Source organism: Panthera leo, chromosome E3, assembly GCF_018350215.1.
Source record: "Panthera leo isolate Ple1 chromosome E3, P.leo_Ple1_pat1.1, whole genome shotgun sequence".
NCBI classification, from domain to species: domain Eukaryota; kingdom Metazoa; phylum Chordata; class Mammalia; order Carnivora; family Felidae; genus Panthera; species Panthera leo.
Window position 1 is genome coordinate 6,336,243 of NC_056694.1, and position 18,374 is coordinate 6,354,616.

The window sequence follows — 18,374 nt, forward strand, 5'->3', positions numbered from 1 at the left end:
TCAGACTGGGTGCTTCTGGGACAGGTCTTCCTCCCTGGTCTCCCCGCTGCCTGGGCCAGCCCACCACTTCCGGAGTCCAGACGCCTGGAGCTTGGCTGCCCTCTTGTGACCAGGAGGCAGCAAGGAGGTGGAACAGAAAGCCGGAAAGAACCTCGAGGACCTGGGGATGACTGCCTTCCTCCAAGCTGCAGTTCTTGGAAACCTGAGAAGGAGTGCAGCGTCTTCACCCCAGGGTCCCGGGGGACGGGGCACGCAGTTTCCAGCAAGAAACAAGCTCTGTGAGGTGTTCTTAGAACTCCGAGTGAAGCCTTCCGCCCCAGGTCCCCCTCGCTCAGGAGAACCTCACTTAAGGCTTGAACAACTTTGATCCCAGAAGGGAGCGGTTTCACATAACCCCTCCCATGGCTTTCCAGTGTGTGGTGTGGTCGGGTCTTCCCACAGTGGCTGCAGGCCTGTGAGGGGGTTGCAGCACTTATCACGATGTCAGCCTCTTCACAGATGCAGAGACTGAGGCACAGCAAGAAGCAGCATTTACCTGAAACCATTTTCTAACGCCACTTGTTGGCGTTAACAACAAGTTAACTTGTTGCAATCATTAACTCCTGCAATTTTGAGACAGCGGGAGGGGCAGAGAGGGAGAGAATCCCAAGCAGGCTCCTCACCGTCAGCGCAGAGCCCGAACTCCTGAGCCGTGAGATCACACCCTGAACAAATCCCCGAGCTGGACGTTTAAACGACTGTGCCACCCAGGCGCCCCGGTTTCTGCTCCCACTAAGTGGACAAGCTCAGTTTACACAGGAGGAGAGAGTCCTCAGGTGTTCACATTTGTCAGGATGCTTTCAGCAACCGGTAACAAAGTCTCGATGGAAACCAGCTTAAATAGTAAAATTGATTCCTTGGCTCACCTGTCCGAAACCTCTGGAAGCAGGTTGGGCTCAAGCTGACCAGTCAGAGGCTGACCATCTCTCTGGGATTTTCTCCACCTGAGCTCTACCTGTGTCGTCATCTTCCCTTGCGGCTGCTCCACTTTCAGGTTCAGGCTCACGCGGCTCACCCGGAAGGGCCTTCCTTTCTCTCCTCCATACTCCAAAGCTGCGGGCCTTGCTTTGCCCCCGCCAGTCTTAGGTCATGAGCTCAGGACAGGGGACAGCCGGAGCCCGACCGGGTTAGAGCACTCAGGCGGGTGACGGAGATGGGGGTCAGCCCCACCCGGGGTCGTTCCCTGGGCATCTAGAAGCCAGGGATGGAACAGATGTTGCCTCGGTGCTCTTAAACTGCTCTTGTCCCCACAAGAAGGGGGTGCCGCTACAGACCATCTGAAGCTTTTTATCTGTGCAGACCGAAGCCATCTCTGGGATTGGCCACAGCCAGACGGGAGGGCTGGTAACAGCCCCTCAGTGTCTCCTCGGAGCCGGGGGCTGCGGGTCCTACAAACCTCTGGAGTTTGCTGAGCTCCACGCGCTCACGGCAGGAAGTGCTCCGTGTTTGGATCCATGGAGTCCTCCCAACGGCCCGGCAGAGGGCAGAGTTGGGTGTACAGGAGCTGGGAGTCCAGTGGAGAGCGGACACCCCTGATGGGGAGCGGGCTGTGGACACAGTGGCCTAAGAGACACGTCCTGCAGGACAAACCGGAGTTGGCCAGGGGGGGACAGGGCGGGAAAAACGTTCTAGGCGGAAAGAACGGCATGCGTTAAAGCCCCCAGACCTCCGGGGACCCGGAAGACCCCGCACCCCATCTGCCGCCCGCCGCCTGCCTGGCACTGGGAGAGAGGGCCCCGAGGGAGGGGCCTGACCGACTGCGAGGGCGCAACAAGGTTTTCACCGGGGTCTCCCGCATCTGCGCAGCCACCGGGCCACATCTGCACCGATGAGGCAGAGGCTAGGGATGGAAAAACCCCTGGGGACCCCTTGGCCCCAAACCCAAATTCAGGTGGCTGCGAGGCCACCAGGTAACTTAGGGGCGAGAGGAGGGCTGCAGCGGACTCCAAGGGCAAGAACTCCGCTGAGGGACCCAGCTGGGCCAGCCACGGTCTCTGCGAGAGGCCGACCCGCACCCCCGCCCGGGGGCGCATTTTGCCGAGAGCGCGGGGAGGGCCTCGCTTCCGACTACACCCGCTTCCGGGCTTGCACTTTTTGCGCCCTGTGGGCATCGGCTCACAGAGGAAGGATGGAGAGGACGCTCTAGCGGCGGTGGGGACGTGCGCTCCCCGCCCAGCTCCCGGCTTCCCGCCCAGCTGCTGCTCGGGCTGTGCGCCTCTCTCGGAGCCTCAGTTTCCCCACGCATAAAGTAGTGAGGGGCGGTCGCGGACGATTTCAGGGCGCCCTGGCTCGGTGCGGCCCCCACCCCGGATGGGTGGGCGGGGCCTGGGATCTCTCGGCCGCCACCCTGGTCGCCGCCCCCGTCCCCGCGGGGCCGAGGCCGGGAGGCCCCGCCCCCCGCCCACGAGGAAGTGGCTGCGGCGCGGCGCGGGGCCCAGAGCCGGTTCGGCGCGTCGACTGCCCAGAGTCCGCGGCCGGGGCGCCCCGAGGTGAGCGGGCTGGGGGCCGTCGGGAGGGGAGAGGGCGCTCGGAGGAGAGGGGACGGGGAGTTGCACGCGGGTGGGGAGGGTTACGGGGCGACCGCAGGTGTGGGGGCGCGGGGAGGGGGCCTCTCCAGGTGTGTGGGGTCGCCTGGAGGTGAGGGGACCGGCGGATGGTGTTCTCCTCCGGGTGAGGGAAATGCAGGGCTCCCTGCCCCAGGCGCCCTCGGGGCGGCCCCGGCCCCCCGTTCCTTCTGCCCCCCGTCCCCCCTGCCCCGGCCGCCCCTCCCTGACTCTGCCCCGAGGTCGGTGTCCCCCGTTATTTCGGGCCGCGAGGGCCCCACGCCCAGTCACTTCCCCTCCATCCTCCAGCCTTCCGGGTTGCTCCGGCCGGGAAATGAGCTGGCGCCCCCGCCCACCTTGTCCCTCCCTCCCTCCCCGCCCTCCCCCCCCCCCCCGGGCCACCTCCCCGGCCCCCAGCCCGCCCCCGGCCCCTGGGGCCGGGTCCGCGATCCGTACGGGGAGGGGGTCCCGAATGCGGGACCGAGCGGCCCCTCCTTCGCCGGCGGCGGGGAGGGCAGACAGGCCGTCCAGGGCGGTGACTGTAACACTGTGAAGACTGGCAGGAAGCCCCGGAGCCCGCCGAGCACGGGGACGGAGCCGGAGGCGCTCCCCGGGGTTCTTCCAGGCTGGCCCCAGACTCCCCGCGCGGGGCTGGCAATGCCGCCCAGTGGTTAAGCGCGCGCATTCCCCGTGAGGCCTCAGGGACCCGGGTGAGGGTGCCAGATTCCTTCCCTGCCCCATGATCTCAGCAAGCCGCCTAACTTCTCTGGGCCGCAACCTTCCCCATCTGTAAAATGGGGGCCTTTCAAGTTGCGAGGCTTACATGGGATAACGTGTAGAAGGCACTTGGCAACGTGCCAGGCACACACAGGGTGAGGATTCTCTTATTTATTGTTGCCACTGCCAGGATAAGGCCTGCCCACACTTATCAGTGTCCAGATGATGCCAACCTCCGAGATTTGGGGTCAGAATCCCAAACTGACGTTGAGGAGCTGTGTGGCTTCGAGCAAATCGTGGCTTTTGTCTGAGTCTGTTTCCTCCTGTACAAAATGAAGGTTTAGAAAAACAAACCTCAAAAGAACTTCTCAGGCTTGTTTTAGGAAGTAAAAGAGAATGTACGTCAAAGTCTTGGGTAAATACTGGGCACTTAAAGATGCCAGGAAAGTTAGTTTACGTGTGTCTTTGTGCGTAATCCACATAGGTCTTTTCAAATAGTTAAATGGTATCCTAACATGTTAGTGTCACAAGTCGTTCCATATTTGTAGTCCTTTGGGTTTTTCCACCCCTTCTACCATTCTAAAGGGGGTTATTATGGACATGTTTGCTTTAAAAAAAAAAAAAAAAAAAAGCCAGTGGCTATTTGCTTAGCACCAAAATGAATTTATGCCAGCGAAGTGTTATTTTTCAGTTCCTGTTCCTGTTCTTTGTTCCTACAGTTGCTGCCCCTCAGAAAGGTTGAACAATTTAGCAACAAATGAGCATTTCTCCACAACCCTGCCCACATTGAGTTTTATGTGTTTTTGGATTTTGTTTCTGTTTGGGTTGTTTCATCAAGATTTATGGTGCCTTTCTATGATTGTTTTCATTTATGCTTCTTGATTTTTGCCTGGTTTGTAAGACCTCAGAAGCAGAGTTGGGGAGGAGAGGCCGTCTGGTCTGTTTGGGGTGGCAAGGGCTGTTCCATACACAACAGGAAGCTGAGTAACTGCTTAGCACGTGTGCAAAATGGCTTGCTCGCGGCTCCCTGGAGCGTCTGAGCTGGGTGGGGACTTCCCTGAGTGCCTGTAGGGCCAAGATCCTGCTCCAGACAGCTCCTGCCTGGTTTAGCCTCGAATGCGGCTGAACCATTCTCTGGATTCAGAGAAGCTGAAGCAGTAAGAAACCTACTGCCAACGCCTGTTCAGCCCCAGGCTTTTCTGATACAGAGGTGAAGGAAGTATAAACTGAGAGTATCCATGGAGAGAGTCAGAATTTGACCCCGGCACTGTAGTAAGGAAGGCAGCCTGGCCCAAGGCTTTACCTGCCTTGCTTTGCTTTGGAGAGGAGCTGAGTTCTTCCCACATCCTCAGAGAGGACCTTCTTGATTTCAGGTTTCCAAGCTTTCTTGATTGTTGGCCCTAATCAGGAAAAAAAAACCTGAGCACGTACTCCCCGGTAAATACTTATAAATTGCACACATATGTCACTGAAATAATGAAGCATATTCATTCCTTATAACCTATCTCCTGAAGAAAAGGATGGGATTCATTCAGTCACATTCAAGAGATATTTACTGAGCACCTACTATGTGCCAGGTACTCTAACTGATGCTGGATACATCGGTGAACAAACACATACCCCGCCCCTATGGAGCTTACGTCCCTACCCCAGTGCGTCTCTGGAACCCCGTGCAGGGAGACCCACACCCTACTTTGGAGACCCAACTCCCCGCTCCCAGTCCTCACCCCTCTTCCCTGTGCTCTCCCACCCCTAGCCCTGGGGGATCTCCAGTCCATTCATACTGCGCATTCACGGTGTGCTGGAAGGACGCAGGGGAAGTGCTTTTGGGAACACGGAGATCCTGGTTTCAGGCTGGCGGAGGGGAGCCAGCCGGGGGAGACTCAGGGTCTGACCCACACTCCCCCAGCCTCTGTTTCTGGGTTAATCAGAGCCAGAGTCCTGCACACGGACCTCTGGGCTCCTTCCTCTCTCTGTCCCCAACAGTTAAATGGGCCCATGGTGCTGGCTCACAGGGCTGCAGTGACAAGTGGGTGGGTGTTCCGGAGACCATGGCCCCAGCCTGCCTTGGTCTCTGCCAGGAGCCACTGCTGAAGCACCACCTTGTCCACCCACTTGGGCCAAGTAGCCCTAGTTGCATTTTCCTCAGGGTGGCTGGCTGGGAGTGGGTGCCCCCCTCCCCCAACCCCTGTGGAGGTTTTCCTGGGAGTAATGCAGCCCAAGCTCCCCGCGGCAGGGTGGCCTGGTGTGAAGGCTGCTTCACTGCTTCTGACCACAGGGAACAATCCAGTGATTCTCCTCTAGGAGGATACAGCCCCCAAGGCCACAGTGGCCAGATACCTACTCCCCCCTCTGGATGGCCACTTCCTCATTTGAAACGTGGGGGTTGGGAGTCATTGCTGAGGCCCTGCTGGCTTTAGTTGCTTTGCAGAAGTTACAAAAAAGTGATGAAAAGGAGAAAATGCACCTTCTCTCCCATCCCCTTCCCTACCCTCTACCCCCTTTAAGGTGTTGATTCAGTGTACTACGAGTATTTCTGAATGAATTCATGCTAAAGTGTGATTGGCTGATAGGTGTGGTCTGAACCTCCCGCCCCTGCCTGTCCCACTGTGCCTGTAGCCATCTTTATCAGCCCCTTCCTCTCCCACTTGAGAACCTTTGGGTCTCAGGAAACAACGGTCAGGGCTCCCCAGGTCCTCTTGGCTGCGTTATTCACTAGTTATGGAAGCTGCTGTCTCAGCAGACCCAGCCTCTCCATCTTCACAGCCTGGGACTCTGGAGCACCTCGCTAGATGGGCTTTCTATAGCCTGGCCCATGTGTCTAGCCACTCTTAGCAAGACCCTGCAAGGAGCGGAGACCCCCGGCCACACAGTCTGGGACAGCTGGAGCTGGGAAGTTGTGTTGTGCTAATGAGGTGCAGGCTCAAGTCTAGGACCCAGAGACCACCCCCACCCCCCCAGGGCTGTAGCCACAGGGCTTCCTCCTGGGCCACCGGGGGGCTGAAGGGGTAGGGGGTGGTTGGCCTCAGCTGGAGTTCCAAGGCCACGAGAGCCCAGCTGGGGTGTGGAGGTGGGCCTCTGCCTGATCTCGGCCCCACTGATGACCGTGGGAAATGGGGGTGGGCAGATGAGCACAGTATAGTGTTCCGGTAGGCCTGGAGCTCCCACTTCTTAGTCTTGTCATCTGTGGTGTGGACAGCGATGAAGTGCCCCAGCCAAGCTGGATGCCAGAGCTGACCCAGCCCCGAGGCTCCGGAAGTGCCAGGGGAAATCCCCATCAGGCCTGCTGACCCGAGCTGGGGGCCCCCCCAAAGAGCCACTTCCGGGGCCTTTGCCTTCCACAAAGAGGCTTTATAAGGAGAGGCTGGGGAAGTAGCCATGGTGGGAGCAGTGTGCTTGTGTGTGTGTGTGTGTGTGTGTGTGTGTGTGTGTGTGTGCAGGGCTGAGCACGCATGAGCGTGTGTGGCTGGAGCGGCTGCAGGTGTGTCCACTCTCTCCGCAGTGCTGACTGGGGACCCGCCTGGTGCCCCGCTCCAGGCATGTCCCTACCCTGTACATGCCTGTGTGTCTGTGTGATCTGGGCTGCCCCAGAACCTTCCAGAGCTTCCTGCAATAAATGAAAACAGGTGTTGCATCTGGGCTGGGCAAGAGTCGCTGGGGGGGTCAGGAAGCCGGGCCCGGCAGGATGCGTGGTGCCACCTCGGGCCAGCTGGTCACTGAGCCCCGGATTTCTCAGCTGGACGGTGGGCTACATGCAGCTCGTCCTTCTCCTGTGCCTGAGCCCGAGCTCAGTGCTGTGCCTTCCAGCAGGGCCTCCTGGCCTGCCACCTGGGTAAGCTCCGCCCGAACAGGTGGCCCATCTTGTGAGGGGCCGGCTAGGTGCCCGCTAGGTTCCTGGGTTTTCAGGGCTCAGGCCCAGAGCTGGGGAGAAGCCTTTCTTCAGCCCAGTCCCTGGGACACAAGAGCTGCCGGTCTGGTGGGGGAGGCAGCCAAGTTCCTGGTGACACCAGACACCTGTGTGACTGGGCAGGTAGCTTCCGCTTGTTGGACCTCGGCCTCTACATCTGTCATCTGGGGCTGTGGCATCTGAGCACAAAAGTCAAGAGCGCCTGGGGTCCGGGAGGGATATGAAGTAGGTGAAGGGGACCAACCGTAAAACTCACCTTGCTGAGTGCCGAGTGATTCACAGAATGGTTGAGTCACTATATTTTACACCTGAAACTAACATTGTGTGTTAATTATACTGGTATTAAAAAAAAAAAAAACACCTGGACTGTTTAGAGCTGGCAAGTAAGGAGCATTCAGGAAATGTTGGGTGGTAGTGTTTAAAAAAAATTTTTTTTTACTGTTTATTTATTTTGAGAGAGAGCGCATGCAAGCAGGGGAGGGGCAGAGAGAGAATCCCAAGCAGGCTCCATGCTGTCAGTGCAGAGCCTGATGTGGGGCTTGAACCCACGAGCCATGAGATCATGACCTGAGCTGAAATCCAAGAGCTGGACGCTTAATCAATTGAGCCGGCCAGGCACCCATTTTTTAATTAAAAAAATTGTTGTAATGTTTATTTATTTTTGAGAGACAGACTGAGAGCGCGAGTAGGTGAGGGGCAGAGAGAGAGGGAGACACAGAATCTGAAGCAGGCTCCAGGCTCCAAACTGCCAGCACAGAGCCCAACACAGGGCTCGAACTCATGGTTGTGAGATCATGACCTGAGCCGAAGTCAGATGCTTAACTGACTGAGGCATCCAGGTGCCCCGTTTTAATTTTTTAAATAAAAAACTTACTCTTCTGGACACGAGTGAGAGTAAACAATCGTGTTCCTCACATACTTACCGAGCACCTATTATGTGCCAAGCAAAACAGGGAAAGAATTGTGAACAAGACAAGTGGAAAATGTCTGTCCCCATCAAGCTCGTTCCGTCCCAGCTGGGACAGAGAACGGGTGAAGGGAGTGAGTCCAGTGTAACGAATGTTCCACGAGGATTCTTTGTGGAGAAAGTTCAGTCTGGAAGAGGGAGTGCTGAGGTAGGGGAAGGTGGTCGCGGTTTCAAATCAGCAGTCAGAGAGGGCCTCGCCAGAAGGTGGTGTTGGGGTGCAGACTTAAACAGGGCAGCGATGAGGGCTCCCCACGCAGGCCCCCAGGGATGGAGCTTAGGAGGTGGAGGGAACCGCCAGTGCAAAGGCCTGAGGCCCCGTGTGCCCTAGGATCAGCCGCGGGTCCAGCAGGGGAGACAGACCCCTAGTGGGTGGACCATGGCTGGGTGTTACCACGCGGGAGCTGCCATTTCATGAACACCTGCTATGGCATATCATCTTATTTTACCCTCTTAACACCTCCGGGGGCAGGATTCCTGTTCCCATTTTGCAGATGTGGACATTGAGGTTCAGAGAGGGTGAGCAGGGCTTTGCCAAATGGAACAGGGGTGGGCAGGGCTGTGCGGGAAGGGGTGGGGGCGAAAGGACTGCCTGTGTGTACCCCACCCGGCCGCAGGCTCAGCGGGCTCCTCTGAAGCTCAGCGGCAGGGCCTGAGCCGGGGGCGGGGGGGAAGGCCCTATCAAGGTGGGAGGTGCCGTCAGTGCTGGGCCCAGTTCTGGGGGTGTACCCAGCTGCCCTCTGTACCTGCCTTCATCCCCACAGCCCAGCCACCCACTCTGGGCCGTCCCGCCCCACCCCTTCTCCCCTTGAAAGGATTTCTGGGTGAGAAAGGGCAGACCTGCCTCCACCTCCCCCCCCCCCCCCCCCATCTCCTGAAAGCCAAGCTCTGGGTGTGGAAGGCCTGCTGCGTGCTGGGCACCACCTGCCTTGCGTCCCCACCCCATCCTTCCGGGGGGGTGGGGGGGCACTCTACCTGTGAGGAAACCCAGGTGCAGGTGGTGAGCACCGACAAGGCACAGGTCAACACACCATACCCACGGGAAGGAAGTGGCATTGGAAGGCCAGCCCCTGCTGCCTGCCCACGGGGTCGGCTGGGAGCCCGGTCTGGGATCAGACACAGGGCTGACTTGGGGTCCCTTCCTCTCGGGCACAGGAGCTGAGCGGTCATGGCTTACCACAGCTTCCTCGTGGAGCCCATCAGCTGTCACGCCTGGAACAAGGACCGCACCCGTGAGTACCCGCTGCCTGTGGGCTGGCAGAGGAGGGGCGGGAGCCCCCTAGCCTGTGGGCTCTGGGGGCCGGCTGTTCCCCTCCTCATCTCTGGTCCTGAGTGTGTAAGAGGGGATGAATGAGCTTGGGGCGGGGGGGCAGCAGGCAAGTGGGCACCGCGGGGTGGTGACAGCACAGCCCCGCACCTGCTGCAGGTGCTGCTCGGGCTCCCAGGCTGGGGGTGAGAGGTGAAGACAGCCCGCAGTGGCAGGTAGTGACATGAACAGTGAAGAAAAACATGCAGGAGGGGAAAGCATGGGAGGCAGAGGCGCTGGTTTAGAAAAGGTGGCCAGGAGGAAGGGACATGTGCACAGAGACACAGAGACGGCGAAGGAGCCAGCCATGCCAAGGCCCTGAGGCAGGAGAGCCTGGCATTGTCAGGAGCAGCAAGGAGCCCAGGGCTGGAGCTGGGGAGCAGAGGGCAGTAGCAGGGGGAAGGGAGAATTCCCAGAGGTCATGAGACTGCTGTGGGGGTGCCTGGGGGTAGCGGGTACAGGTCAAGGGTGGCTAGTCCCCAGGGAGGGGTCACAAGGTGTTTCAGGGAACCCCCTGCCAAGGCAGTGAAGAGCGAGGTATTGCCCAGATGGCCTGCGAAGGGTGTTCCTGGTAGAAGGGAGTCATGAGGGAATGGGTGGGGGGGAACTTGGGCACGCATGCCTCCTCACTCCCCTCCCCTCCCCTCCCGCAGAGATTGCCATCTGCCCCAACAACCACGAGGTACACATCTATGAGAAGAGCGGGGCCAAGTGGGTCAAGGTGCACGAGCTCAAGGAGCACAATGGACAGGTGACAGGTGCGTCAGACCGACTGGGATCACTCTCCTGGAAGGAAGCAGGGGGATGGGGCAGGGCCAGCCAGGGCCATCCTCCCAATCAGTGTGTTAGGTAGGCTAGTTTGGGTTGCAAGCAACACAACTCTGATTCAAACTGGCTTAAGTTAAAAGGGATCATGTTGCCCCTTATTACTGAAAAACTCAGAGAGGTTTCTGGGCTTCAGGAAAGGTTTGATCCAGCAGCTCAGCTCAGAGTCACCAAGGACCCGTTTCTCTTCTGTCTCATGGCTTTCCGGCATGTTTGGAGATATTTTGGAGAGCTGTAACACTCTCAAGAAGTTCTGGTAGTATCCCTTGGAGCAGCTTTCCTCCAGATTGTGTCCCTTAATCCCCTCCTCCACCAGCGCTGTAGAGCCACCTCTGCTGGAGGACTTCAGCCGCGTTTCCTCCCTGCCCCACAGGCATCGACTGGGCCCCCGAGAGTAACCGGATTGTGACCTGCGGCACAGACCGCAACGCCTACGTGTGGACGCTGAAGGGCCGCACGTGGAAGCCCACGCTGGTCATCCTGCGGATCAACCGGGCTGCTCGCTGTGTGCGCTGGGCCCCCAACGAGAACAAGTTCGCTGTGGGGAGTGGTTCCCGTGTCATCTCCATCTGCTATTTTGAGCAGGAAAATGACTGGTGGGTGCCTGGGAGGGTTGGGAGTGGGTTGGGAGGAACCCTGGGGGCTGCAGACTAAAAGGCGGTGGGGCTGGTGTCCCAGGAAGCACTGGGTGGCGTGCCAGGTCACTGTTCATGTGACCCTGGCAGAGTAGAGCCTCGTAGGCGAGGGGCACTTCCACAGCCGTCCCGTTGATGAGGGCACAGACCACACCACGACTGCTCGGAGGGCCTTGCGGAAAGCCCTGCATGCATGCTGGCATGGACTCCCCGACAGCCCCCTGGACTGGACATCTGTTGTCCCCACTTTACAGATGAGCAAAGGAAGGCCCTGAGGTGGTCACTCGCCCAGGATGTCCAGCCTGTCATGTTCCAGGGCCGCGTTGTAGTATCTTCCCCTAGGTCCCTGAGGGCAGAGGAGAAGCTGGAGTCTGGGACACCTGAGATCACATTGCACCCTGGCCAGCTGGCTGCTGTGACTCCTCACTGAGCCTGCCCCCCGGGTTGTCATGCAGTTTATTATTAATTTTAACGTTTATTTTTGAGAGAGGGACACAGCACAAGTCGGGGAGGGGCAGAGAGAGGGAGGCACAGAATCCGAAGCGGGCCCCAGGCTCTGAGCTGTCAGCATGCAGCCCGTTGTAGGGCTCGAACCCATGGGCCTCGAGATCGTGACCTGAGCTGAAGTTGGACGCTTAAGCGACTGAGCCACGCAGGTCCCCTGGGTTGTCATGGGGTTTAAAGGAAACCCACATCACTGGCCTGATCTGGGCCCTGGCAGGCTGGTGGGCTGGCAGCACCCAGGCCCCTCCCTCCTGGGACCTTGTCAGGGGGGTTGGGGGTAGAGGGTCTGTGGAGCCCCATGGGAACGTGGAGTCCCTGGGGCACAGAGGCCATGCGTGCTGAGCTCGCCCGTCCCGACCCCCTTCGATCCATCTGTCCAGGTGGGTGTGCAAGCACATCAAGAAGCCCATCCGCTCCACGGTCCTCAGCCTGGACTGGCACCCCAACAACGTGCTCCTGGCCGCAGGCTCCTGTGACTTCAAGTGCCGGTGAGCGGGCAGGGTCTGGATGTCAGCACAGGAACTAGGAGTGGAGGGTGGAGGGAGCCCTGCACCCCGTGACCCAGACCAGCTCTGCTGGCAGGCAGGCTCACCCGGGGCCTCAGCCCGGCATCTGAGAGGTTTTGCTTTTCGAGAAGGGTCGTCGCTGGGCCCCGTCTCCAGCTCTTGTAGAGTCTTGGCAGGATGCATCCCTTGCTGCCTCTCCGTGTCAGCAAGGAGTCATTCCTGGGCCCTCCTCTTCGGCTTCGTTAGAGTCCCCTTCCCTCGGTTTCCTTGTCTTCCATCTGGAGGACAACGAGCAGCTTAGACAAACCCATGCCCCGTTATCTTGGGCCTGGAATGGAGCCTCTGGTTGCTCCTGGCGGTTTTTCACTTCTGGGCCCAGCGCCCCCGAGTCTCCCGAGGCCTCTGGCTCCCAGCTCCAGGCAGATGGCCTGGGCGCCTGGGAAACAAGGCTGCAGCAGGCACCGGAGGCCCCTTTGGAGGCCCCCGACACGCACAGAACGTCCTGATGAGGCTCCGTTGGTGGGTGGGGAGCTGGTTTGCTGGCACCTTGACCTGTCAGGTGGACCCCCGTGTTGGCCCTGGGAAAGCAGGGCAGGGAGGAGGGGCATCCACGGGGCTGGCTGTGAAGTGTAGGGGCCAGCGTGATGGGGACCAGGACACCCCCTGGGGACCGTGTCAGCCGTGCGTGGTCAGTCCTCAGCTGAGGGCCCAAGGGCCCTGGGAGTTACAGGACGCAAAGCCAGGACTGACTCCCTTGCACAGGAGGGCACTGAGGCCAGACTCGTCCAAGCATGAAGATGTGGGGCGTGAAAAGCTGGCTGTGGTATCCACCAGCCTCTAGCTGGGCACTGACCTCAGCAGGCCACTTTGGGACAGGGAGTCCCTGGTCAGTCCCTCCCAGACCCCCGGTCTCCTGAGTTTTTTTTCTTTTGGTGTCTCCTGGCAGGATCTTCTCAGCCTACATCAAGGAGGTAGAGGAGCGTCCAGCACCCACCCCGTGGGGCTCCAAGATGCCATTTGGGGAGCTCATGTTTGAGTCCAGCAGTAGCTGTGGCTGGGTGCATGGCGTCTGCTTTTCAGCCAGTGGCAGCCGCGTGGCCTGGGTCAGCCACGACAGCACTGTGTGCCTGGCCGATGCCGACAAGAAAATGGCGTGAGTACAGGCCAGGGGACTGGGGGGCAATGGAGGCACAGAGCAGGTGGGGACGGAGTGGCTGACCTCTCTCTCTCTCTCTCTCTCTCTCTCTCTCTCTCAGCGTGGCAACTCTGGCCTCTGAAACGCTGCCGCTGCTGGCCCTGACCTTCATCACTGAGAACAGTCTGGTGGCAGCGGTGAGGCAGGGAGGGGAGCGGTGCTAGTTAGAAAAGGTCTCCCAGAGATGGCCAGGCAGCCCTCCACTGCCCACCCCCCACCCCCAACCTTCTTTCCCTCCTTCCTTACTCCCACCCAGCTCCAGCCAGCCGTCAATCTGTGGTCAGAATGGGTCGGTTACACCGCAGTAACAGCACCCCAGTTGCTATGACGTAACACAGTGTGGGCGTTGTGAGGGGCCCTGCTCTGTGCAGGTGGACGCTTTGTCTCCAAAACACTCACCCCCCCCCCCCCACCTTGGAGGAAGAATAAGGAAGTGGAGAATCACGCCCTGGACCCTGAGGTTTCTGCTTACATCTCATGGGCCAGTGGAAATTACAGGGTCACACCTAACTCAGTGGCGGCCACATGGTCCAGCCACACATCCAGAAGTGCACTGCCCTCCCTCCTTCCTTCTGTCCACCTGTCAAGTCCCCTTTCAGCCCTCAGCAAATATACTTGGTCCCGGGGCGGGGGCGGGGGATTGGGCCTGCTTTGCCTAACAGAAGCGCCCAGCTGTGGGGTGTCTCCCAAAGTGGGTGTGACCGCTTGGGCAGAAAGTCCCTAGGTTTCCAGGGGTGTCCCAGACAAGCTTTCTCAACTGTCCACTGGCCTTGTTGGGGGAGGGGCCACCCCTAGATGCTAGCCCCCACCATCCGTCCCTGTTCTATACCTGGGGTCCGTCCAGCCGGCTGTGTGTCTGAGCTGGCACTGGCTTCCCGCTGGCTCCACCAGAGGCCCCCGCCGCCCAGCCCCTATAGGTGTCATGTCTTGCCTCCAGCCTTGGATCCCCGTGCTTAGATTGGGGGCACCGTGCCAGCCCTCAGCCAGCGCTCCAATGGCACCCTCACGACTGTTGCAGGGCCACGACTGTTTCCCGGTGCTGTTTACCTACGACAGTGCCACGGGGACGCTAAGCTTCGGTGGGCGGCTGGATGTGCCCAAGCAAAGCTCGCAGCGTGGCTTGACGGCCCGCGAGCGCTTCCAGAACCTGGACAAGAAGGCGAGCTCAGAGGGCGGTGCGGCCGCAGGCTCGGGCCTGGACTCGCTGCACAAGAACAGTGTGAGGTGAGGGTGGGGCCGACCCGGACTCTCCTCCCAGCAGGGTCAAGGTGAGGGCCCTGATTTAGGGAGCAGGGCGACCTGTCGGTTGCACAAAACTAGCATCAGGTGGGGACACAGCAGTCAGCGTGCCCCTCGCTTTTGGAACGTGGCTGTGTGGGGACCGTTGTAGAAGCTCTGGGATGGCCAGAGTGTGACCAGCCCCGAGGCTGTGCCTCCTTGAGGAATGAGGGGAGCGAGAGCCAGTCCACAGCTCCCAAATCCTGCCAGCCACAGGTGTCCACTCCACAGCAAACCAGGGAGAAGTGTGGCCGCTTAAACCCTCCAGTAGCCACCAGGTCCGGTGTCCTTTTCAGACTAAACTCATGTCCCCTTTCAGGGCTTGTCAGAACTAGCCCTGCATATCTTCCCAGCCCTGCGTTTTGGTTTTTCCCCGTCCAGTTACAGTCCTGCCACGCTGCACACTCCCCACACACGTGTGACGCAGGCCCTGCCCAGGCCTTTGCACATCCCGTTCCACTCGCCTAGGCTTCCCTCGGCTCTATGAACACGCCTGCTCCTCCTCAAAGCAGACTCATGAACCCCGTTCTCTGTGACCCCTCACAGCCCACCCCCGGGGCTCTCTGCAAGCCGCTGCCCCAGAAGGGTGGGAGCTCCTGGAGGGCAGGCAGGCTGGAGTCCAGCGTGGCCACAGGCTGGGACCCATCAAGCCCTCGTCTTCTTTGCAGCCAGATCTCGGTGCTCACCGGAGGAAAGGCCAAGTGCTCCCAGTTCTGCACCACGGGCATGGATGGCGGCATGAGCATCTGGGACGTGAAGGTGAGGCCTGTCCCACCGTGCCCCTTCCTCCCCCTCCCCACTGGAGAGCCCCCTTCATTCTTACAGAAGGGCACTCCTTTGGGACGAAGGGTGATGAGGGACACCCTCTCCAGCACCTCCCTTTAGGGCTGGGACAGGGGAGGGTAAGGTCCCTGCGGGTGGGGTGTGGCAGGACCACTGAGAACTAGCCTGTCCTGCTTGTCTCCTTCCAGAGCTTGGAATCAGCCTTGAAGGACCTCAAGATCAAATGACCTGTGAGAAATATGTTGCCCTCATCTCAACTGCTGGGGGGAGGGGGTCAGGGAGGCTAAGGGTTGCTTTGCTGAACGTTTCTAGGGTACCAGTTTGGGTCCCCATGGGGACTGCTCCATCCAGAGGGGAGGGACGGGGTGGGAAGCTTTTCTTACCTATTGAAGGAACACGTGCCTTTTTCTTAAATGCTTTCATTTAGTGTGAAAAACAAATGTTCCCAAAGCACGGTGCTGGTCATGAACTGCTTCAAAAACATGGAGGGAATAAAAAAGCAAAATCACAGACCTGGTCTCTGTGTCTGGGAGGAGTTCATTTTCACAAGGGCTCGGGTAGCTTATTTTTCCTTGTCAGCAAAATTGATCTTTAAACCCAAGGGCCTTCCCCTAAATGGTTCCTTTCCCTGCGGTCCAGCCAGGGGGCTGCCAGAAGCAGGTGTCCGTCCCATCATTCAGTAGCCTGATTCCCAGACCAGCGGTTGCACATTTTAGCTGGTTCTGGGCTTTAATGGGAAAGTATTTCTCTACTCGATGCTGGCAGTTGATTTTTGATACATGCACATGATTTCCTGAGACAGTTTTTCCCCCATTCCTGTTTCACTCAGAGCGCCTATTTAACGTGTGCTTCTTAGTGTCCTATTCACGGTTTTTTCTTAGTCTAGTTGGGTAACATGATTTACATCAACAGATCAGAACTGTGAACTCCCCCTTACATTTGCATAAAAATGGTACCTCAAGATGCCTTCTCTCAAACTGTTCTAGGCCCGTCCCTCAAGAGAGCGGCCTCAGTCGCAAGAGGCCCACAGATCCTTCTTTAAATCACAATGAGACGGGCCACACAACTCCTCTTATTGTCTATGAAATGCAGTGCCAAGGTCCACCCAGCCAGTACCAGCCCTCTGCAAAGTGAGCTTCTGGTCCTGACTCAACTGTTGTCAGGCACCGGAAGGCTAGGGAGATATTCGCATACGTTTTTCTACAGCTCAGCTCGGGGCTGGAAACATGGCCCCAGGGTATCAGTGTTGTTCCGAGACCCCGAGGAACAGGCCCCCCCTTACTCTTAGAGAAAGATGAACGGCAAACAGGCTCTTGTTTGGCCACCGAGGCCTCAAGCAGAGGCTTCACAGTGTCAACCGTCTGCCCTCATTACAGACAAGTCTTGGCTTAAAGCTGACAGGCTCGGGGTGCCTGGGTGGCTCAGGTAAGCGTCAGACTCTTCATTTCTGACAGCGTAGAGCGTGCTAGCGATTCTTTCTCTTCCTCTCTCTCTCTCTCTGCCCCACCCCTGCTCAAGTGCTCTTTCTCACAAAACAAACACTAAAAAAAACCCCTGATAAGCTCAGTCATTTGCTTCTACCAAGAAGGAAAAGGCATTATGACACTGTAGGGTAGGACTGGCTCCTCAAAGGGTGGTCAAGGCTCCTGTGGCAGGTGGGAAGTCCCATCAGGGAAGGAGGGGATCTGGACCCTGTTCTGTGATGTGCACATCACCAGTGGACACCAGGACCACTGGCTGGGCTTGCTGGGCCTTCTTCTGTGCTCTGTGCCATGTCCTACTGGATGCTGAGGACAGTGGAGGAGACAAGAAGCTCATAGTCTGGTGGGGGAGGTAGATGATGACAACCCAGTGTTTTTTGTAGGGGGAGAAGGTGGCAGAGAAAGAAAAGGAAGGGTTGGGGCTGAGGGAAGTTTCCAGGCAAGTAATAACATGCAAGGGCTGGGGGCAAGTGTTTGACCCTTCTAGGAGTCAGAGGACTGATAGGGCGCAGGACAGGGATGAATGAGATGGGTGGGTAAGGCTGGGAAGGTCCCCAGAGACCAGCTGCTGGAGGCCCCTCACATCCTGGGGAATCAGGCCACTAGAACTGGGCAGAGATCTGAGGTTGCTGCTGTTGTGTGGGTGTGAGATGATGTGGGAACAGCACAGGCCCTGAGGACCAAGAGGATGCAGGGGAGGAGGGACAGGGAGCAGCTGGGGTGACCTGGGTGAGTGGTGGAGGACACAACTGGGAGAATCCTAACACCCAAGAGTCACTGTGTCCCCACCTTGGGAGGAAGGCTTTGTTATTCCCATTTTAAGAGCATACTGAATGCCAGAGAAAGAAGTTACCTCTTCAAGGTCTCACGGGCAGGAGGCAGCAGAGCCAGGATCCAAGCTCAGGTTTGACTTCCAAGCCTTGAGGGGCGTCTGCTGAAATGTACTTGATGTGTGTCCGGATCTCTAGCTGAACCAGGAAGGAAATGCCTCAAGCCAGAACTCTTGCCAGCATGTCACCCAGGTATGCCGCTGAGATCTATACAACCTCTCATGGGCCTGCAGCCACCAGGGAAGTCCTCGCCTCCGGTCTCATACCAGGTCCAACAAGACAACAGTCCTGGGCACACCGGGAGCCTTGCTGGCCAAGCACGGCCTCTTCATGCCGGCCACTCCTGCAAATCAGCTTCCAGCACGTTAGAAGATACTTCCTTACCACCCCACGTGGCTCCAGTTCTGCTGGCTGGTGGCCCCTGGAGGCAACGACCGTGCACTATCTGTGCACCTTGCCAAACAGCCACCACCTTCTTGTACCTTCCTCCATCTTGTCAGAAAACCTCATTTGCATGGGACAGACCGAACCTGAGAACCTGAGATACGGCAGGACCTCCAGGTAGGGGGAGGTCTTCTCGCAGGTCCCAGGGGCAGAGGGATTTTCTGCAGGCCAGGGTGAGCTGTAGACACTGGCGGCTGTGGTGTCCCTGCCGGGGGCTCCTGGGTCTGTTGACCTCTAGCACGGTCAAGCCCAGGGGGGCATGGTAGGAGTCCCTGGAAGTCAGGGGCCTGATTCCATCTCTGCCCATTAAATCCCTCTTTCTGACCTCAGGCCAAACCCCTGCTTGGCACAAGTTACTGACCTCTCAGGATCGTACACAAAGGACACTGCTGTTCACAAGGCAGAGCGCCCCTCATG

The 18,374-nt window shown here is 58.5% G+C and overlaps 1 protein-coding gene across 1 annotated transcript; it reads left to right on the top strand.

Annotated features, from left to right (window-relative positions):
• Positions 1-2,424: 2,424 nt before the first annotated feature.
• On the top strand, positions 2,425-15,719 carry ARPC1B (actin related protein 2/3 complex subunit 1B). Its single transcript, XM_042922545.1, has 10 exons — positions 2,425-2,528; positions 9,326-9,402; positions 10,130-10,234; positions 10,675-10,897; positions 11,821-11,928; positions 12,893-13,099; positions 13,203-13,278; positions 14,160-14,365; positions 15,088-15,178; positions 15,391-15,719. Exons 2-10 carry the CDS (start codon positions 9,339-9,341, stop codon positions 15,427-15,429), a joined length of 1,119 nt encoding a protein of 372 aa, XP_042778479.1. The 5' UTR covers positions 2,425-2,528; positions 9,326-9,338; the 3' UTR covers positions 15,430-15,719.
• Positions 15,720-18,374: the final 2,655 nt, after the last annotated feature.